This window comes from Salvelinus namaycush, chromosome 3, assembly GCF_016432855.1.
Source record: "Salvelinus namaycush isolate Seneca chromosome 3, SaNama_1.0, whole genome shotgun sequence".
In the NCBI taxonomy this organism is placed as follows: Eukaryota; Metazoa; Chordata; class Actinopteri; order Salmoniformes; family Salmonidae; genus Salvelinus; species Salvelinus namaycush.
The window spans coordinates 29260604-29283985 of NC_052309.1; the positions used below are offsets into that span (position 1 = coordinate 29260604).

At 44.2% G+C, this 23382-nt stretch overlaps 2 protein-coding genes across 2 annotated transcripts; both read left to right on the forward strand.

The window, feature by feature from the left end:
- The first annotated feature begins 1731 nt into the window (after positions 1-1731).
- LOC120043823 (52 kDa repressor of the inhibitor of the protein kinase-like) lies at positions 1732-9744 on the forward strand. The gene is made up of 5 exons (XM_038988419.1): positions 1732-1780; positions 7100-8913; positions 9143-9176; positions 9315-9607; positions 9727-9744. Exons 1-5 carry the CDS (start codon positions 1732-1734, stop codon positions 9742-9744), a joined length of 2208 nt encoding a protein of 735 aa, XP_038844347.1.
- On the forward strand, positions 9691-22609 carry si:dkey-250d21.1. The gene is made up of 5 exons (XM_038990149.1): positions 9691-11128; positions 12809-12857; positions 13073-14880; positions 19910-19946; positions 20071-22609. Exons 1-5 carry the CDS (start codon positions 9749-9751, stop codon positions 21963-21965), a joined length of 5169 nt encoding a protein of 1722 aa, XP_038846077.1. The 5' UTR covers positions 9691-9748; the 3' UTR covers positions 21966-22609.
- The last annotated feature ends 773 nt before the right edge of the window (positions 22610-23382 follow it).

Below are 23382 nucleotides of genomic sequence, written 5' to 3' on the forward strand. Positions count from 1 at the left end.
GCGCAGTGCAACAGTGGTGTGCAGAACGGCATCTCAGAACGCACAGCTCGTCGATCCTTGTCATGGATGGGCTATTGCAGCAGACGACCACACCGGGTTCCACTCATATCCGCTAAAACCAAGAAGTGGCTCCAGTGAGCATGAGATCATCAAAATTGGACGATTGAGGAGTGGAAAAACATTGCCTGGTCCGTCGAATCCCGTTCACTGTTGCATCATGCTTATGGCAAAGTCAAGATTTGGTGTAAGCAGCATGAGTTTGACCCCATCCGTCCTGGTGTTAACGGTACAAGCTGGTGGCAGTGGTGTAATGGTGAGGATATTTTCCTTGGCACACGTTATGTCTCTTGAAACATTGGGTTTCACAACCCGAAGGATTCAGGCTGTTCTGGAGGCAAACCGGGGTCCGACCCGGTACTAGATGGGTGTACCTAATAAAGTGGCCACTGAGTGTATGTTGAATCAATGCATCAAGTGTGTGAGCTTCATGAATATAAGCTCCCCGAAAATGGTGATTAGACATTTTACCTTACAGAAGTCAGGGCAGGCCTAACCCCACAAGTTTGTCATGTATACAGTTAATTACTGTAAGTACAGTTATTTTAACCATAACATTCCGTCTTAACATTGTAGAAGCCTACCAGCCGCAAGATGGCGCTATTATTCCTTTTACATTGTTTGTCTTCTTACATCCGACTTTAATGTGGCCAGCCGACAATACACTCACGTCCCCCATGGACCGGCTTGTACGTAAAACATCCTTCATTCAGGATATGTCGGTTTCCTCCTTAACTCAGGTTAATGGCTCGTCAGTGGGAAATTGTGTACTGTCTTAATAAAACACAATTTTCCCCGTCCGTTTTTGGATTTTCTGACAACTTCCGGATGTTACACACAGCGTGAATCCGTTTACCCCTGGCTGAATGCGCACCACAACATCAGGAAGTAGCATTAGCCACTGTAGCATGGTGGTGGAAAATGTTTTATTAAGACAGTATACATATTTTGCCCGTTTTCTTTTCCCACTGACAAGCCATTAAATCGAGTTAAGGAGAAAACCAACGCCTTTTCAGCCTGAATGGAGGATGTTTTATGTACGAGCCGGTCCATGGGGGGGACAGGTATATTACCGGCTGGGCTCACTGTGTCGACACCTAGAGGTACGACATCAGGAAGAACTATGCCCTCTAAGGGTCTCTGCGCTAGAGAAGCATTGGAATTAGAGGTCAACTGCCCCTAAAAAGAAACTTCTCGTTTTGAAAACGGCATATGTGGCATCGATATGAGTCAAACATTTATTCTAGTGTCAAAATTGACTACAAAGTGTAAATAGGATCATTTGGCAAGTGTCTAAACTGACATTTTTAACCTGTCCCTGACCAAGTCTGTAATACCTGCATGTTTCAAGCAGACCACCATAGTCCCTATGCCCAAGAACGCCAAGGTAACCTGCCTAAATGACTACCAACCTGTGGAACTCACGTCTGTAGCCATGAAATGCTTTGAAAGGCTGGTCATGGCTCACATCAGCACCATCATGAGAAACCCTAGACCCGCATCCTGCTCCAACAGATTGTTGGTCAATCAATTCTATATAATTATCGAACATACATTAGTAATGGAAAGGAAACACTCTTTGTTTAAGTATTAAAATGATCCTTTAGTAATACAATTGTAGGCAGAAGTTGGTACAGAGTACAGTATATGATAGCTCTCCCCAGGTTCTTCAAAATGACTAAGACATCCTGTAACTCATATAGCCTCTTCCAGTCCTCCTTGCGTGAGTTTCCCTGGCAACAACATTTTAATAAATCTAACCTCCCCCTGACAGCAGCAACCATCTTCTCAGCAATTTAAAGCTCAGAAGTGGGTTTGACCGAAACTTGACCTTTCATCACAAGTATAGGTTCATAACAAGGTGAACGAGTCCAAGCATCTTCTGACCGATGGCTGTTTTTATCAGGCCTGCGGCAGCCTTGTTCTCGGAAAAGTAGTCGTATTCTCAGAACCACAGATAGCCAGGTGGGGCCCAGACAGGAGGAGTATGTATGAACGTAGGAGGTTTCCGCCTTCTGATAATGTCTGAAGGGCACAACACTCAAACAGGTGTTAATACACACACAGAGATCTCCTAGAAGAGAATACCTTACAGTTAATCATAACACAAGTTGTTAACCCTTTAAAAGGTATGAGGCCTTGGTTTAACCCTCTTCAAGATCCACAGATGACGCAATCTCAATTGCACTCCACACTGCCCTTTCCCACCTGGACAAAAGGAACACCTATGTGAAAGTGCTGTTCATTGACTACAGCTCAGCGCTCAACACCATAGTGCCCTCAAAGCTCATCACTGAGCTAAAGACCCTGTGACTAAACACCTCGCTCTGCATCTGGATCCTGGATGTCCTGACGGGCCACCCCCCAGGTGGTAAGGGTAGGCAACTTCACATCTCCACGCTGATCCTCAACACGGGAGCCGCTCAGGGGTGCGTGCTTAGTCCCCTCCTGTACTCCCTGTTCACCCTCGACTGTGTGGCCAAGCATGATTCCAACACCATCATTAAGTTTGCAGACGACACGATGCTGGAAGGCCTGATCACCGACAACAATGAGAGTATATAGGGACGAGGTCAGAGACCTGTAAGTGTGGTGCCAGGACAACAACCTCTCCTTCAACGTGATCAAGACAAAGGATTGACAGTCCAGACAGGCTACTTTTAGGAAACTTTCTGAATGAACATATAGGCCTATAGAGAATCAGCAAACTCACACACACACACACACACACACACACACCTGTAAAAGGACCCTTTAATCAAAGCCACCTGCGTATGTCAGACACTAGCAAATATTGCTCCTTTCCTTAAACGTAGGGTAACTTGGGGAAACCACTTTGTCACAATCTTTTTTTTTAACCCTTTCCCTGGATGCAAGTAGTCTTGATCTACAAAAAAATGTTTGTCATCTCAACTTTTTAAGTCACTCCATCAAAACGATTTTGAGGTACATTGATCTAATATTTTGTCATTTAGAAAGACGTGTTTATATTGACTGGTCATCTACCAGTCAAAAGTTGACGCCTACTCATTCAAGGGTTTTTCTTTATTTTTACTATTTTCTACTTTGTAGAAGAATAGTGAAAACATCAAAACTATGAAATAACACATGGAATCATGTAGTAACCAAAAAAGTGTTAAACAAATTACAGTACAGTACAGATGCATGATGAAATTCGTTACCACAATTCTGTTACTGGGTGTAGGTCCACTTCACTTACTGTAGTTCAATAACCAAAATATATTGTTTTCAAACCCAAGGTTTCATATAATAGCGTACACCTCATTCCTTCTGCAGACATATTTGTATCTTAATTCTGAGCAGATGTAATTTTTTTGTGAAAACTTGGTCATGCAAAAAACTGAGGGAGAATGTACCAAAATTCTGTTACCTAACTTTGCATCTGCCCAGTTCTTCCAGTAAATGCGTTTTTGTAAAAATTTCTGTGTAAATTGTTTTAAAAGTAGGCCTTGTTCAAAGAGTTGATGATTAGTTTAACTTTGAAATCAATGTTTTTGTTTGGCATACATGTTTTGTGTGAAAAAAATCAGTCTCAGTGCAAATCCATTACCGTGGTTTACTGTAGTAGACCTACCTTCCGTCACAGGACGGTTTGCTAGTGATATGCAGATAGATCTTTTCATCGGTCTATAACATGGGGGCAGGCTTATCCCTATTGCAGTTTTGAAATCTAATCCTGTGAATTTTTCCTTTCAGATGTAAACAATGGTTAAATAATTGTCATCGATCTGACTTGGAGCCAAAAACCCCTGAGGAGTTACACAATTCCTTCCAAATTTGTGCAAATCATTTTGAGCCTTCCTTGATCTGTCGTGACGTAAGTATTATTATTTACTGAAGAGGCCAGGTATCAAGGGCTGAGAATTGCCAGGGACCTCGCAATAATATATTATCACGATACTTAGGTGCCTATACGAGTAATATTGCGACGCTCCCAATTCTATATATATATATTGCAATTCGATACTGCGATTTGATGTTGCAAACATATTGATGCAAACAGAATATATTTGTATCTTAATTCTGAGCAGATTTAATATGTTATTGGGAAAACTTCTGCTCAATATCTGTCTGCTGCAGAGAGACGAGAGAGCATGAGAAAATTTGTTTTGATCAGTCATGGAAATAAGTGTTGAAAACATGTTTTTGGCTCACTTTTTTTTTTTTTAAAGATGGAGAACATGCTATAGGATGACAAATACCTGAGTTTTTGTGCAGGTACAGCCGACTAACGCTGCCTATGTTTGTTTGTTTTTTACAAATTGATGCCTGGAGTCAAAGTATTGATATAATATCATCCAAAATAAAATTGTGATATGTAAATATAGATTTTTTCCCCCATCACTAATTACAGTGCATTCTGAAAGTATTCAGACCCCTTCCCTTTTTCCACATTTTGTTAATTTACAGCCTTATTCTAAAATGGATTAATGAAAATGTTTCCTTCATCAATCTACACACAGTACCCCATAATGACAAAGTGAAAACAGGTTTTTAGAAATGTTTGCGAATGTATTAAAAATTACTTATTTACATAAGTATTCAGACCCTTTGCTGTGAGACTCAAAATTGAGCTCAGGTGCATCCTGTTTCCATTGATCATCCTTGAGAGGTTTCTACAACTTGATTGGAGTCCACATGTGGTAAATACAATTGATTGGACATGATTTGAAAAGGCACACACCTGTCTATATAAAGTCCCACAGTTGACAGTGCGTGTCAGAGCAAAAACCAAGCCATGAGGTTGAAGGAATTGTCCGTAGAGCTCCGAGACAGAATTGTGTCGAGGCACAGATCTGGGGAAGGCTACCAAAAACTTCTGCTGCATTGATGGTCCCCAAGAACACTGGCCTCCATCATTCTGAAATGGAAGAAGATTGGAACCACCAAGACTTCCTAGAGCTGGCTGCTCGGCCAAACTGAGCAATCAGGGAAGAAGGGGACTTGGTCAGGAAGGTGACCAAGAACCTGATGGTCACTCTGACAGCTCCAGAGTTCCTCTGTGGAGATGGGTGAACCTTCCAGAAGGACAACCATCTCTGCAGCACTCCACCAATCATGCCTTTTACCGCAGTAAAAGGCACATGTCAGCCTGCTTGGAGTTTGCCAAAAGCCACCTAAAGGACTCTGACCATGAGAAACAAGATTCTCTGGTCTGATGAAACCAAGATTGAACTCTTTGGCCTGAATGCCAAGCGTCACGTCTGGAGGAAACCTGGCACCATCCCTACGGTGAAGTATGGTGGTGGCATCATCATGCTGTGGGGATGTTTTTCATCGGCAGGGACTGGGAAACTAGTCAGGATCAAGGGAAAGATGAACGGAGAAAAGCACACAGAGCTCCTTGATGAAAACGTGTTCCAGAGCGCTCAGGACCTCAGACTGGGGGGAAGGTTCACCTTCCAACAGGACAACGACCCTAAGCACACAGCCAAGACAACTCAGGAGGGGCTTCGGGACAAGTCTCTGAATGTCCAGGAGTAGCCCAGCCATAGCTCAGACTTGAACCCGATGGAACATCTCTTGAGAGACCTGAAAATAGCTGTGCAGCGACGCTCCCCATCTAACCTGACAGAGCTTGAGAGGATCTGCACAGTAATGGGAGAAACTCCCCAAATACAGGTTTGCCAAGCTTGTAGCGTCATATCCAAGAAGACTCGTGGCTGTAATCGCTGCCCAAGGTGCTTCAACAAAGCACTGAGTAAAGGGTTTGAATACTTATGTAAATGTGATATTTCAGTTTTTTTATTCTTAATAAATGTGCAACATTTAAAAATAAACTGTTTTTGATTTGTCATTATGGGGTATTTTGTGTGGTTTGATGAGGGGGAAAAACGATTGAATCCATTTTAGAATAAGGCTGTAACATAACAAAATGTGGAAAAAGTCAAGGGGTCTGAATACTTTCCAAACGCACTGTATATTAAAACATTAATTTTACGTTTTCATTCAGTTATATTGTTCGGGAATAGGGCGGAGTCATGAGTTACAGATGACCTATTCAGGTGGTGACTCATCTATGCATTAGCTAATAGACCAATTGACCGGGTTTGGGATGTAGGCTATGTCATACTCTGGCTGACCCTGTAAAACGGCAAATTTCACTGCACCTTGTATTATGTACATTGCTCTCAGAATAAAATCTCTTGCACACTAGAAATAATGTCTTGTCACATGCTTAGGGGAATCAAAAACTATTGTAGAATAGGTTTCCCACATACTGTGTGACGTGATGTGTAAGTCATGTAGACCTTTTTTGGGACTAGCTTAATCATAATGCAGTAGGTCTATCTGAAGACCACTGGTAGGTCTGTATTAAAAGGTCATGCTTCTCCCTGTAGGTTCTTACTCTCAGGCATGCAAAAGAGTGGCATTGAAATTGTTATAATTATTTGCTTGTTTCTTTTTCAGAGCACTTTAAGAACATCCTTGAAAGAGGGTGCTATTCCAACCAGATTTGATTTTACAAGCCATTTGAATAATCCATCAGGCCACAACCGGAATAAAAGAACAAGAGAACCTGTAAGTATTGTCATGTTTAAAACACACAAGTGGTTTATAGTGTCCCTTATAAGGTCATGACCCTGAATGTTGTACCCAATAAAGTCATCCTAACCTGATCTCAGTAAGTGTATAATCTGATACTATTGCATTAATTCCAGTTTACATCTAAGTATGTCTTTAATCCATTTAGGCTGAGGCAGAGCTTGCATCCTTGAAGAAAGCTAAAGGGGATTGGTTTGGTAAATCTATTTCTTCTCATTTGTTGTTTGTTTTACCATAAGAAGAAAATATTTCCATATTTGGCCACTCGCTGCAAAATTATATCTATTTTCCTACCAGAAATTACGTAATTGGGTAGCAACTAGTAGTTCATAGTAATGTGGTCTGTATTGTCATAGGCTATATGTTAAGTTAGGAAAGTACACCTTTTGATAGGGTATTTGTAGAAATGGCTCAACGTATTTATTCAGTTACACTTTTTTTCAATTTCTTGTCCATGTTTTCTCCTTTACTACAGAAGATGATGCTCCATCTGAGTTGAAAGTTAAGCCAGGAGAGAATAGCGCAACATGTGATTTACAGCAAGAGGAACAAAGGAGAGAGGATGTCGCCAACTCAAAAGCAAAGGAAATCCTTAAAGTCTACTTTAAGGAAACCCTTGCCTTCACTGGATTCAGCATAGGGAACGATGCAAACCCCAACACAGATGAACCGATGGGAGACCACAGAGGACAACAGTCTCTCAACCCCATCTGTGTTGAAAGAATTGACCAGAAAGAAGTCCTTCAGTTCAGCGAGGACCTCATGCGGGAGGAGATCCGGAACAGTTTGAGGTTGGCACGCTTTTTCTCCATCCTGCTTCAAGATGTGACAAACATCGAGGGAAAAGATCAGATCCCAGTTTTCATCAGGTCCGTCACTGTGGCAGGGTTCCCTCAGAAACACCTCATGGGTTTCCTGCCCTGTTATGCAGATGCTGAGGGTCTGTTTTACATGCTGCTCTCAGAAATTCGGAATAAGTGGGGGCTGCGGATGGAGCATTGTCGAGGACTTACCTACCTGACCACAGGTGGTTTATGTCAGAAAATGAAGGATCTCACCAGCAGGATTCTGCAGGAGTTTCCTCAGGTAGTGCTAGCACCTAGTGACCCATACGCCTTTAACATGTGGCTAATCCGCTCCATGCCCATACCTTATATCCAGAAGGTTGTGAACACAGTGGAGGAGGTCGCCACAATAATTAGAGGATCCCCAGATCTTTGGGAAAGACTGGAGGTGAAAATCAAGTCTTCATACAGCCACCTTAAAGGTGAAGTGGACAGGATCATAGAGGCTTCCCAGAACACCTGGGAGTATGGTGTTGATGCCTTCCAGACCATGTTGGACATTCTTGAACCATTCCTCGCCTGCATCAACGAGGTGTGCTCGGCTGCGAACGCAGACACCGCTACTTGTGAGCAGATGGCCAAGCTCAAGCCGATCCTGAAGAACTTCAATTTCATTATCACCCTGGTTGTTCTGAAGAATACCCTCTGTTGCGTGAGTATCCTCAACCCGAGTCTCAGGGGAGCCATCAGCATCAGCAGCACCTTGCAGTACACAATCTCCAACGCCTTAAAGCTGGTCAACAAACATCTGCAGGAGATCGCAATATTCCACAGGAAGTGGTTTTCTGACGCAGTGGGCAGGGCTAAGAAGCTGGGAGTGGAGGTCGCTAGGCCGGATGAGAGCTCACCTGAGACTGGCGAGGCAGTTGCAACTGAAACCCCTCTGGAGGATTTCTACAGAGAGACTCTGAGCAGGCAGATCTTACAGTACCTTGTTGCGGAGGTAAAGCGGGTGTTTAGCACTGAGATGGTTCGGATTCTGAGATGGCTCTCATTGGTGCCGTCTTACATGGCTGACCACAATTTCAGTATCCGCAGGGATAAAGTGGCGGACGCAAACTTGAACAACCTTGCCCGGCCTGACACGTTTTACGATGAGCTTGGTTGCTGGGAGGTGAAGTGGAGACACGCTAGCAAGCGGAGGATCCTGCCCACAACAGTGTTTGCAACATTGAAAATCCCAGACATTGCATTTTACCCAAATGTGCAGAGCCTGCTGAGAGTTTTGGGAACCATCCCCTGTGTGAACGCAGAGGCAGACGTGTATGGGCAGTACAACATGGTGCTGGAGCGGTACCAGTCTTACCTGAAAGCCACACCGGAGGATCAGAGACTGTGCAACATGGCATTTGTCTATGTCAATCAAGACGTGCACTTCAATGTGGAAGACATGGTTGAGTCCTATGTGGAGAAGCATATTGACATATTGCAGTTTTTGCATATGGTAAGTTTATTTTAATATTAAAGTTGTGTTCTTGTTGCTTTTAAAGTCTTTGCTCCACAATCAAATAAACAGAAGATTTCAAATAATTTGAAAAACTACACAAAATTAAAGTACTGTAAGTGGATGTTGGATATTTCTGAACTTGTTTTCTTACTAATATTTGCATTTGTAGGTTTCAGTTACTGAACAAAAGTCTTATTTTGCTAATGCTTTTATTTTCTGTTCATAGGATGATGAGGTAATAGAGATGCAGCCTGAAGCTGGTAAGGAAGTACAATTATTAATATAATAATTGTATAATATTTATTGCACTATTGTATAAATATCAAAATATTTGCATTAATACCTATGTTTTATTAATTATTCCTTCTTGGCTCATGCTCTTCACTGCTTTATTTCAGAACCTGTCTCTGAGAATGATGGGAATCACACTCTAAAAGAGAATGTTGAAGAAACACAAGAAGAACCACAGGACATCATACCCTCTGAGATGGAGACCGAGAGAGTGGGGCAACCGAAACTCCCAGCCACAGAAACTAATAAGGAGGCACTCAAATCTGCTCTGCAGGTTGCTGTGACAGCTGCATATAACAGCCAGAGCAGACAGCCTGGTGAGGCCTCTGCAGAACAGGATGGCGAGGTTGAAGACTCATTGAAATATGTGTCGAAGTCTGAGATGGAAGAAGTTCTCAGAGTATGCGAGGATGCTGTCAGGGAGGGAATTCTTGTGGAGGTGGGCACTTCCTTTTTTTCTCTGTTCATCGACCGCGTTGTGAAGTTAGGGGAGAAAAAACATCTTCCTCTCTTCCTCAGGTTTGTGGACAGTTTTGATGTCATGCGATTGGAACTCATGGGATTTCTGGATGTGGATCTTGACTGTGATGCCATGTCAGAGCGCATATTGGAAATTGTCACCAAAGAGTGGCATCTCGATTTGTGTTACTGCAGAGGTCAGGCCTACCTGGGATCCGGTGATGTCTCCTACAAGCTGAAAGCATTTGCCTGCAAAATCCAAGAAAAGTACCCCCTTGCAATATGCACACACTGCTCTTGTTACTCTTTTAACATATGGTGGTCAAAATCCACCCCTGTGTCAGCAGTCAAACGGGCCCTGGATGTTTTTGAAGAGGTTTTGATGTTTTTTGGGAGCATGCCTATGCTTGAGAAACAGCTGGATCATGTCATTGCATTTGGTCTTAGGGAAAGCTATGAAAAGGTTCAAGAATTGCAGGGGAAGTTCTGTACCGTCTGGCAGGAGAAGCACGATTCCTATGAAGTCTTTGTGCAGATGCTGGAGCCCCTTGTCGAATGTTTGGAGAAAATCAAGAGCAACCCACAGAGGTGGAAATCCTCATTCTCTCTAAAAGCTGGAGCACTGCTGCGTTTGATAAGGGACTTTGATTTTATTGTGCCCATGGTAGCCCTGAAGAACACCTCGTCCTTCACCAGGGAACTGAGTGCAGGACTCCAGAAGGATCATTTCAGCGCAGCATCCCAACTCTGCCAGATCAGTGGTATAGTGGCTACTCTTAACAGGGTCAAAACAAACATCAAAGTATTTCACCAGAATTGGTTTGATGAAGCTTGTGCGCTCGCCCAGAGTCTAGGTGTGCAGATAAAAGTGCCTGATAATTCCTCTGCGTCCAGGGATAGCATGATGAAACCAGCTCTGTATTACAAAGATGCACTAAGTGTGCCCCTAGTGGACAACCTCACCAATGCTGTTAAGGATCATTTCTCTGAGGACCACAAGGAGGCCCTAAACTTCCTCTCCCTGGTTCCCTGCTCTGTGACTGTGAGTTACATGTTTGAAATCCTGAGGTCAAAGCCTCCTCTCTACGCCAGTGATCTGCCTGACTCCGACAACTTCTTCACCGAGTTGTGCTGCTGGAGGGTGAAGTGGAAGACCAAAGTTGCATCCGTGACCATACCAGACACCATCTTTCAGACTCTCCGTCTGCCACTCATGCAGTACTTTGGGAACATCAACACACTGCTGAGGATCATGTCTGTGCTACCCAGCACGGTACTGGAGAACTGTGGGGAAGTGATGCGCCACAAGATGTTCCAGGAATACCTGAGGAACACCAGCCCCAAGGACAGATCCCCATGTCTGGCCATGCTGCAGGTGGGAACCAACTTCAGCAGAGATCTGGACCGGATGGTGACTAAGTGCTTGAAGGTCACTCCCCAGGCTTTAGAGGGCATCTGCTTGGTAAGTTTTCACTGTTGAAATAAATGTCCATGATTATTACACTGCTCAAAAAAATAAAGGGAACACTTAAACAACACAATGTAACTCCAAGTCAATCACACTTCTGTGAAATCAAACTGTCCACTTAGGAAGCAACACTGATTGACAATAAATTTCACATGCTGTTGTGCAAATGGAATAGACAACAGGTGGAAATTATAGGCAATTAGCAAGACACCCCCAATAAAGGAGTGGTTCTGCAGGTGGTGACCACAGACCACTTCTCAGTTCCTATGCTTCCTGGCTGATGTTTTGGTCACTTTTGAATGCTGGCGGTGCTTTCACTCTAGTGGTAGCATGAGACGGAGTCTACAACCACCACAAGTTGCTCAGGTAGTGCAGCTCATCCAGGATGGCACATCAATGCGAGCTGTGGCAAGAAGGTTTGCTGTGTCTGTCAGCGTAGTGTCCAGAGCATGGAGGCGCTACCAGGAGACAGGCCAGTACATCAAGACACGTGGAGGAGGACGTAGGAGGGCAACAACCCAGCAGCAGGACCGCTACCTCCGCCTTTGTGCAAGGAGGAGCAGGGGGAGCACTGCCAGAGCCCTGCAAAATGACCTCCAGCAGGCCACAAATGTGCATGTGTCTGCTCAAACGGTCAGAAACAGACTCCATGAGGGTGGTATGAGGGCCCGACGTCCACAGGTGGGGGTTGTGCTTACAGCCCAACACCGTGCAGGACGTTTGGCACCGTGGAGGACGTGTGCTCAGGTTCACACTGAGCACATGTGACAGACGTGACAGAGTCTGGAGACGCCGTGGAGAACGTTCTGCTGCCTGCAACATCCTCCAGCATGACTGGTTTGGCGGTGAGTCAGTCATGGTGTGGGGTGGCATTTCTTTGGGGGGCCCGCACAGACCTCCATGTGCTCGCCAGAGGTAGCCTGACTGCCATTAGGTACCGAGATGAGATCCTCAGACCCCTTGTGGGACCATATGGTGGTGCGGTTGGCCCTGGGTTCCTCCTAATGCAAGACAATGCTAGACCTCATGTGGCTGGAGTGTGTCAGCAGTTCCTGCAAGAGGAAGGCATTGATGCTATGGACTGGCCCGCCCGTTCCCCAGACCTGAATCCAATTGAGCACATCTGGGACATCATGTCTCGCTCCATCCACCAACGCCACGTTGCACCACAGACTGTCCAGGAGTTGGCGGATGCTTTAGTCCAGGTCTGGGAGGAGATCCCTCAGGAGACCATCCGCCACCTCATCAGGAGCATGCCCAGGCGTTGTAGGGAGGTCATACAGGCACGTGGAGGCCACACACACTACTGAGCCTCATTTTGACTTGTTTTAAGGACATTACATCAAAGTTGGATCAGCCTGTAGTGTGGTTTTCCACTTTAATTTTGAGTGTGAATCCAAATCCAGACCTCCATGGGTTGATAAATTTGATTTCCATTGATAATTTTTGTGTGATTTTGTTGTCAGCACATTCAACTATGTAAAGAAAAAACTATTTAATAAGAATATTTCATTCAGATCTAGGATGTGTTATTTTAGTGTTCCCTTTATTTTTTTGAGCAGTGTATTTTGTCTAATACGTTAAACCTATGTAGTCTTTCAGTGCAGTCTATACTGAAATGTCATTTTAAAATAAATGATTTCCTTTTAATGTCTTTTTTAATTATTTTTTTAGGATAAGGAATCCAAAAGTCTGATGAAGAACTCTGAAGCCAACATGGAAGGTATGTTATAGAAAATATTTGTTACAATGAATCCCCATGTGACCATGTAATTGTAAGGTAATAAATATGTAATAACACTTACCATTTAGTATGTTGGTAATAGGGATGGACCTAGGTTTTGTCAAGTGACGAAATAAATGAACTCTCTCTGATAGAACATTATAGAACTTGAACTGAGTCAATTGAATTAAATCATTTACCTTTTATATTTTCAGTCGATCATGGCAAAGATGGAACAGAGGACCTTGAGAATCAGTCTTCTGACAAGAAAGAGAACCAGGAAATGAAAGCGGTGGATGAGAATGGGCACACTGGAGATAATCGACAGAGTTTGGAAATGGTTTTCAGACTGGCTGCACGTCTAGGGAAAAAGAAGTGCCAGCTCTCCGAACTCTCCAAAGAAGATCAAGTCCTTCTCATCCAGGATCTCGGCCTGTGCCACTGGTTTGGAAGAGATGGCAAGTCCACGCTTAACGTAGGAGAGGAGGAAATGGTAGAGATTCTCACAAAATCCATCAGGGAAGTCATACTCTTAGAAATACAGGAGTCACCCTTCTTTTCTCTTATTACAGATAAACCTGTTGTAATTGCTAATAAGAGCTATCTGCCTGTCTTCGTCAGATATGTTGGGGAATGTGCCCCCAAGGTAGAGCTCATTGGTTTTTTGCGATTTTTTGAAACCTGTGATGTTGATGTTCAAGCCAAGAATCTTTCAGCAACTTTAACTGAAGACTGGGGATTGCCGATGAGTCAGTGTCGTGGGCAAGCATTCATGCGCATGGGCTCAGGTTGTCACAGCCTGAAGAAGATGTCTTTGGAGTTCCTCGAGAGCTATCCTCTGTCTGTCATCACACCCAGTGAGTCTTGTGGTCTTGCCTGTTGGCTAGCAGGAAGTGTACACTGCCCACCTGTCACAAAGATGCTGGGAATTGTGGAAGATCTTCTACTGTTCTTTGACCAGTCACCTGGACTGGAGGCAGAGCTAGCACAGGCTGTGGATGGGTTACTGAATACACCTCGGGAGGCCTTGGAGGAGATTCCAGAAACCTGTTGCTCCAGGTGGAAGAAGAGGGAGGACTTTTTTGATCTCCTAGTCGACACATTGGAGGGAGTCTTGAGTTGCCTGGATTCAGTTAGTTCCAGCGCCACGGGCACTATGTCGCTACATGCACAGGTCCTCGCCACTGCTTTGAGAGAGATGGATTTTGTCGTCACACTTGTGATCCTGAAGAACGCCTGTTCTCCTCTTCGGAACTGCAGCACTGTTTTCCGCTGTGGTAACCCTGCTGACATCATCTGTGAGGTGGAGAAGATCGTACCAATCATAGAGACACTGAACAAGATGTTGGAGAACATAAGCACTGTACACACACCTTGGTTTGAAGAGGCATTGCAACTAGCATCCAAGGTGGCCCCTCAGCAAGTGTGTTTCCCAGAGGAAGCTAACTCTTACGAGTCTCCAGAGGTGTACTACAGGGACAACTTTAGTGTTCCTGTACTGAGCTGCCTCATTGACGAAATGAAGTACAACTTCTCCGATAGTCATTTGAAAGCCTTGAAGCTCCTGTCTCTTCTTCCCACCTGCAATCCACAGCCCATTTCAGAGCCAATCCGCGCAGAGTCCACAGACAAGCTATACAGTCTCTACCTGTCTGACCTGCCTGATCCTGACACAGTAGAGCAGGATATCAGTAACTGGGCCACAGTGTGGAAAGAGAAATACCAGGACATGTCACCACCAGCTTCTATCTCTGAGATACTGCTTCACCCAGAATCTCAAAGCCATCCCACAGTGACAATGCTGCTCAGACTGGTGGCTGTTCTACCCAGCGTCAGTATGGAGTGGGACCTCATGAAGACCACCCTGAACTCCATGAGGGCTCTGCTGAAGAACACTGTCTGCAAGGGCAGCAAAACCGACACTGTGATGCTTCTCATGCATTACCCAACTGTTCAAAGACTAAGGGAGGTCATTGAGAAGTGCATCGAAGTTGACCCAGAAAGCATCCCATGTCTTGAGCAGGTAAATTAACAGCAATACTCTTTCTAGCATTCCAATGCTCATGTTTTAAGGACTGATTTTATTGATATACAGGTTTTTTTCTGCATAGAAAAGTCTTGGACGGGCCGCTTAAGTGTTTTTTTCCGGGCCGCCTATGTCCAAAAAATAAATGTATATACAGTATCAGTCAAAAGTTTGGACACACCTACTCATTCCAGGCCTTTAATTTATTTTTACTATTTTCTACATTGTAGAATAATAGTGAAGAGTTCAAAACTATGAAATAACACATATGGAATCATGTAGTAACCAAAAAAGTGTTAAACAAATAAAAAATATATATATTTGAGATTCTTCAAAGTAGCCACCCTTTGCCTTGATGACAGCTTTGCACACTCTTGGCATTCTCTCAACCAGCTTCATGAGGTAGTCACCTGGAATGCATTTCAATTAACAGGTGTGCCTTGTTAATTTGTGGAATTTCTTTCCTTAATGCATTTGAGCCAATCAGTTGTATTGTGACAAGGTAGGGGTGGAATACAGAAGATGGCCCTATTTGGTAAAAGACCAAGTCCATATTATGGCAAGAACAGCTCAAATAAGCAAAAAGAAACAACATTCCATCATTACTTTAAGACATGAAGGTCAGTCAATCCTGAAAATGTCAAGAACTTTGAAAGTTTCTTCAAATGCAGTTGCAAAAACCATCAAGCGCTATGATGAAACTGGCTCTCATGAGGACCGCCACAGGAAAGGAAGACCCAGAGTTACCTCTGCTGCAGAGGATATGTTCGTAAGTTACCAGCCTCAGAAATTGCAGCCCAAATAAATGCTTCACAGAGTTCAAGTAACAGATACAGCTCAACATCAGCTGTTCAGAGGTGACTGCGTGAATCAGGCCTTCTTGGTCGAATTGCTGCAAAGAAACCACTACTAAAGGACACCAATAAGAAGAGACTTGCTTGGGCCAAGAAACACGAGCAATGGACACTAGACCAGTGGAAATGTGAAGGTGAAGTGAAGGAAAAGCAGCCAACAAGTGCTCAGTGTATATGGGAACTCCTTCAAGACTGTTGGAAAGCATTTCAGGTGAAGCTGGTTGAGAGAATGCCAGGAGTGTGCAAAGGGTGGCTACTTTGAAGAATAGTTTCACTTTTGTGGTTACTACATGATGTACTATTTCATAGTGTTGATGTCTTCACTATTATTCTACAATGTAGAAAATAGTACAAATAAATAAAAACCTTGGAATGAGTAGGAGTGTCCAAACTTTTGATATATACAGTGAGCACCATAATTCATTGGACAGTGATCATTTGTTTGTTATTTTGGTTCTGTACTCGTCCACTTTGTCATTGTATCCTTTCAAACTCAATGAGGGTGAAGTGCAGACTGTCAGCTCTAATTAACAGCTTGATTGTATTTTCATACATATCGGATGAACCGTTTAGAAATTATAGAAGCTTGTGTACATAGTCCCCCCCATTTTCGGGCATCAAAAAACGTTGGACAGTTTAACATAATGTAGAATAAAGTAATCATTGTTAATATTTGGTCGCATATCCTTTGCATGCAATGACTGCTTGAAGTCTGCGATGCATCGACATCACCAGACGCTGGGTATCTTCCCTGGTGATGCTCTGCCAGGCCTGTACTGCAGCCATCTTCAGTTCCTGCTTGTTTCTGGGACTTGCCTTCAGTCTCCTCTTCAGCATGTAAAATGCATGTTCAATTGGATTCAGATCCGGTGATTGACTCGGCCAATCAAGGATTTTCCACTTTGTGGCCATCAAAAACCCCTTCGTTGCTCTAGCAGTATGTTTATGGTCATTGTCTTGTTGCATGATGAAGTGCCGTCCAATGAGTTTGGAGGCATTTGGTTTTATCTGAGCAGATAAAATATTTCTGTGCACTTCAGAATTCATTGTTCAACTTCTGTCTGCAGTCACATCATCGTTGAAGACAAGTGAGCCTGTTCCACTGGCAGCCATACAGGCCCAAGCCATAACACCCCCTCCACCATGTTTCACGGATGAGGTGGTATGCTTTGGATCATGGGCATGTCTTTTTCTTCTCCACACTTTCCTCTTTCCATCACTCTGGTACATGTTAATCTTTGTCTCATCTGTCCACAATACTTTTTTTTCCAGAACTCTTGGGGCTCTATTAGGTGCTTTTTAGCAAACTGTAATCTTGCCTTTCTGTTCTTCAGGCTTATCAGTGGTTTGCATCTTGTAGTGTACCCTCTGTAGTCTTGCTGGTGTAGTCTTCTACATATGGTAGACTTTGACACACCTGCATCCAGGAGAGTGTTTTTGATCTGTTGGGCTGTTGTCAGTGGGGTTGTCAGGGGTTTTCTTCACCATAGAGAGTGTTCTCTGGTCATCCACCACAGTGGTCTTCCTCAGTCTACCAGGTCTTTTGACATAATTGAGATCACCGGTTGTTGTTTTTTTCTTGTTAATGATGAACCAAACTGTTGACTTGGGCATGCCCAGGGTTTTTGCAATGTTCCTGATTGATTGATTTTCATTTCTGAGCCTTATTACGGCCAGCTTCATTTGCATCGACACTGCTGTCTTCCTCATGTTGTCACACCCCAACAACAACCTCCAAAGGCAATAGCAAAGTCTATAATCAATACTATTCATCAACGGCTCTCCTGCATTCACTAACTACACAAATGAATACACCTGCCTAACGACACACATCTGTGAAGCCAATTCAACAAATACTTGTATTACCTTAAAATGGGGGGACCATGTACAAAAGGTGCTGTCATTTCTAAACGGTTCATCCGATCTGTATGAAAATACCCTTAAATTAAAGCTGACCGTCTGCACTTCACCCTCATTGTCATTGTATTTCAAACCTTTCAAACTCAAAGTGCTAGAGTACAGAACCAAAATAACAAAAAAATGGTCACTGTCCAATGAATTATGGTGCTCACTGTGTGTGTGTGTATATACACTGCTCAAAAAAATAAAGGGAACACTAAAATAACACATCCTAGATCTGAATGAATGAAATATTCTTATTAAATACTTTTTTCTTTACATAGTTGAATGTGCTGACAACAAAATCACACAAAAATTATCAATGGAAATCAAATTTATCAACCCATGGAGGTCTGGATTTGGAGTCACACTCAAAATTAAAGTGGAAAACCACACTACAGGCTGATCCAACTTTTGATGTGATGTCCTTAAAACAAGTCAAAATGAGGCTCAGTAGTGTGTGTGGCCTCCACGTGCCTGTATGACCTCCCTACAACGCCTGGCCAACTCCTGGACAGTCTGTGGTGCAACGTGGCGTTGGTGGATGGAGCGAGACATGATGTCCCAGATGTGCTCAATTGGATTCAGGTCTGGGGAACGGGCGGGCCAGTCCGTTCCCCAGCATCAATGCCTTCCTCTTGCAGGAACTGCTGACACACTCCAGCCACATGAGGTCTAGCATTGTCTTGCATTAGGAGGAACCCAGGGCCAACCGCACCAACATATGGTCTCACAAGGGGTCTGAGGATCTCATCTCGGTACCTAATGGCAGTCAGGCTACCTCTGGCGAGCACATGGAGGGCTGTGCGGCCCCCCAAAGAAATGCCACCCCACACCATGACTGACCCACCGCCAAACCGGTCATGCTGGAGGATGTTGCAGGCAGCAGAACGTTCTCCACGGCGTCTCCAGACTCTGTCACGTCTGTCACATGTGCGTGTGAACCTGCTTTCATCTGAAGAGCACAGGGCGCCAGTGGCGAATTTGCCAATCTTGGTGTTCTCTGGCAAATGCCAAACGTCCTGCACGGTGTTGGGCTGTAAGCACAACCCCCACCTGTGGACGTCGGGTCCTCATACCACCCTCATGGAGTCTGTTTCTGCCTGTTTGAGCAGACACATGCACATTTGTGGCCTGCTGGAGGTCATTTTGCAGGGCTCTGGCAGTGCTCCTCCTTGCACAAAGGCGGAGGTAGCGGTCCTGCTGCTGGGTTGTTGCCCTCCTACGGCCTCCTCCACGTCTCCTGATGTACTGGCCTGTCTCCTGGTAGCGCCTCCATGCTCTGGACACTACGCTGACAGACACAGCAAACCTTCTTGCCACAGCTCGCATTGATGTGCCATCCTGGATGAGCTGCACTACCTGAGCAACTTGTGGTGGTTGTAGACTCCGTCTCATGCTACCACTAGAGTGAAAGCACCGCCAGCATTCAAAAGTGACCAAAACATCAGCCAGGAAGCATAGGAACTGAGAAGTGGTCTGTGGTCACCACCTGCAGAACCACTCCTTTATTGGGGGTGTCTTGCTAATTGCCTATAATTTCCACCTGTTGTCTATTCCATTTGCACAACAGCATGTGAAATTTATTGTCAATCAGTGTTGCTTCCTAAGTGGACAGTTTGATTTCACAGAAGTGTGATTGACTTGGAGTTACATTGTGTTGTTTAAGTGTTCCCTTTATTTTTTTTGAGCAGTATCTATATATATATATATCTCACACACACACAAAACATTTGTTTTTCTTTTTGTGTAAAATTAAACCACAGATATAAAGTATGTAGAAATGATGATGGACCTGTACATTTTGAAGTAAGTTTATCTTTGAGAACGAATCACCAAAATAAAAGCAAGACAGTCAGGGGGAATCTAAAATTTTAACTCAGGAGTATTTGTCATGGGGCCCCCATTGATTTAGTTTTGTTTGAATCCCTTTTTTTGTAGAATTGCATGAAATTTGCTTTAAAACAGCTACATTTTGTCACTGCGGCCAACGGGAGGGCATCTAAAGTTTTCGGTCATCGACCACACCATTTGCCAGGCCCATGGCCACGCCTCCACCACGCCCACCACCTAAGCCCCATTTCTATCCAGAAAATCCCTGGTATAGATATGCATACAATTATTTTATTCATGAATTGTCAGTTTTACAAACAGACAGATAATAACAGTAAACAATACAGCAAGATCACCCCCCCCCCCCATCCCCTGGCAAAGGAGATATGCATAGCAATTAAATGTGTTTTAAATGTACTCAATTCTGTTATGTAATTTAGGTGAAGAAACAAATGAAAAGTCTGAAGCTGGAAAGTGGTAAGTGAATGTTTAAATCATGAAGATTCATCATGACATATTCTACATGAACCATGTAATAGTATATACTTCAGAGTGAAAATAAAGGAAAGAGGGGTGTTTAACTAACTGTGTGTGTGTTTAGATTTCAGAGCTTTTGATTTAAACCCTGATGAGAGACATGAGCAGACAGTTGAGGAACACCAAGCTGATATGGCAGAACAACCCCTTGCAGGAGAGTTGCAAGAGGAGGACGGCGCGCTGATGGCGGAGGACGGCGCGCTGATGGCGGAGGACGGCGCGCTGATGGCGGAGGACGGCGCGCTGATGGCGGAGGACGGCGCGCTGATGGCGGAGGACGGCGCGCTGATGGCGGAGGACGGCGCGCTGATGGCGGAGGACGGCGCGGCCCAGGCGGAGGACGCCGTGGCCCAGGCGGAGGACGGTGTGGCCCAGGCGGAGGACGGCGTGGCGCAGGACGGCGTGGCCCAGGCGCAGGACGGCGTGGCGCAGGAGGCCGTCGCGCAGGAGGCTGTCGCGCTGGCGGAGGAGGAGGTCGGCGGGCTGATGGTGGAGGAGGGCGTCGCGGAGGACGGTGTTGTAATGGTAGAGGACAGGGTCGTAGGTCAGAGGCAGGCTATGTCTTTCTATGACCCACCTGTGCGTGAGGAAATACTTAAGGAACTCTGGGACTCACAGTTCTTCACAATAATAACGGAACAGGCGGTTGAGATTGAGGGAAAGCTCTATGTCCCCCTGTGCATCAGGTACTTGGACAAACAGGACACTCAGTGCGAGGAGACTGTAGCTTTCATCCCGTTTAGCCAGGACACTGCTGTCTTGGCTGATGCTATTGAAACAGCCCTATCAGAGAAATGGGGGCTCAATATGGAGTACTGTAGAGGGCAAGCTTTGCTAAGTGTTGGTGAGGTAGGGTCTCGGATGAGGGCTGTCTCTGCTGTAATAGCCCAGAAATACCCCCTGGCCATGCAAATGGTCAGCTCTGCTGTGTCTCTGAATGTGTGGCTAGCCAGGTCATCTCCTGCAGTGGCTGCAGCAGACTGTGCAGTGTCTATAGAAAACATGTTACAGTGGCTCACAGAGGATGCAGAACGACAGACCAAACTGGAAGAGGTGATCATTGCCATATTCCAACATGATGAGGGGAAGGGTAATGAGCTTAGGGACAAGCTTATTAAGAACTGGGAGAAGAGTCATGATATGCATGATTTGATGGTAGAGCTCCTGGAGGTAGTCATGCTGTGCTTGAATGAGCTGAAAAGTGAGGAGAATAGCTTAGGGAGTGGCCAGGCACTGCTTTACTTCAATAAAGTCAGACGTTTTGAGTTCATCTTCTCGGCTGTCGTGCTGAAGAATGTCCTGAGCTCGACCAAAAAGCTGAGCCAATCTCTTCAAGGAAAACCCCTAGATGTGTTGCTAGCTATGAATAGCTTGCCCGATCTCCTAACTTCCCTCAATGAATTGAAGAGCGATATCGACACACATCACAAGGCCTGGTTCAAGGAAGCTGTCTCTCTAGCTTCCAAGCTGCAGATAACGTTGTTGCACTCTGCGCTGCTAGAACCCCTGAGTCAGTTTTACAAAATGGCGGTTAGTCAGAAGGTGATAGAGCACTCCATTGCTGAGGTCAGTGAGTTCTTCACAGAGAAGGTCCTCAGTGCCCTGAGGTGCCTGGAGATTGTGCCTTACGCCATGTCGAAGCTAGAAAACAGCAGTGTAAATGCTCACGTTTTCCGCATGTACAAAGATGACATGCCTGACCTGGTCTCACTCCCAACAGAGATGAAGTCTTGGAGAGAGAAGTGGTTGGATCCCATGTCCGGGTATCTTCCAGCTACTGTGCTCGACACCCTGAAGGCATCAGACATTAGGAGCTTTAGTAACATTGAAACCCTCCTAAGGCTCCTGGTCATCCTACCATTTTCCCGGAGGGAGAGTACCTTCAGGCAGGGAAAGCGAAGCCTCCAGGGGTTCATACAACAGGAGACCAGGTCCCTTTCTGAACTTCATCCTCTGTAAATAAGTTGGTGTTCCCTCAAGCTCTTATTAGCGTAAAGCAGGTTTCTGAGTTGGTGTCCTATACTGCTGACCCACTGTACCCTTGAGTAAATGTCCAACCTAATTTAGGTCTCAAACATTTTAACTTACTAGAAGACATTTCTCTGTATACATGAATGATCTAAATCTTTTGGTCATTTTATTCATTGTTTTTTATTATAACATTTTTGTTTTAAGTTGTTTGGATAATTGTACTGCCTAATGGGACCAATGTCTTTACAAAAAAAGCAATGCTCACCTGAGGGTTACCAATGCTTGTGTGCCTTTATGCAAAACTAACAGTCAACCCCATGAATCATAAAAATACAGATGTCTGAAAATGACAGTCCCATCAGGCTTTTTGAAATAACTTTTTTTGTCAGCACCAAATAACATTGGACTGAATTTAAGAATCACTTGCATCAATTCACTGTCAATAAGTTGTATCATTCTCTTCCTTGGCACAAATAGAAATGGTTAGTTCAATCATGTAGATGTATTTTATGATGGTTTCTTGTCTATTTAGGAGAGTTCATTTTCTGTAAAGAATTCTCCAAATACTGTCTCCTTAAGAGTTCAACATTCATATATATTTGTCAAAAAATGAAAATAAAGTTCTAAAAAGACTCTGTTCTTATTGTATGACTTCACATTGCGGTAGCAGGCATTCCATCGTGAGTAAATCAATGTTCAAAGCAGTCACAAGAGGGCGACATTATTTTGGCATTTAATTTGGAATATATTAAGAGTCCCCTTTATTGATCAAGAAAATGTTTGATTATAAAGCATATTTTATGTAAGTAATTCGATTTGGGGGGGGGGGGGCAGACTTGCAGCTGTCTGCTTTGTTGAGGATTGGAGAATGTAAGCATTGCCGCACCTTTTGATATGGGATCCAAAGCCAAATAAACCATGAAGCTTGCTGTATATCTTACCGATTTGCAATCTTAATGGGAAATCTCAAACATGAAGACAAATCTCAAACATATGAACTGGTCTAGACAACAACAAAAGGAAGTATCTCCCATCTCATAATTGCTTATTGTGCAGTAGGCCTATGCACTTCCAACTTTTTCCTCCCATTGGTTGCTTTTGATTCTTCACTTCCTACAAATTTTAATTCCTCCCACTGTCATGGTAATTATCTTGAATGGTGGGTGTGATTTAATTTTTTTACACTCCCTCTTGTCTATGATTTGCAACACATCCTTAGCCTAGTCTCTGGACTGGGCATCAATCACTGGGGTATTGTTTTCAAGCTGATGTCTTCAAATCTTGAAGGGAGGCAATCAGTCTGTCTTCAGTGAGACCTTGGGCTCTGGGTCAGTTTAGGGCAATAACCTATGAGCTTTCTGAGGTTAGCTGCTGTGAGGAAAGAACTTCAGAAGGCTTATGAACC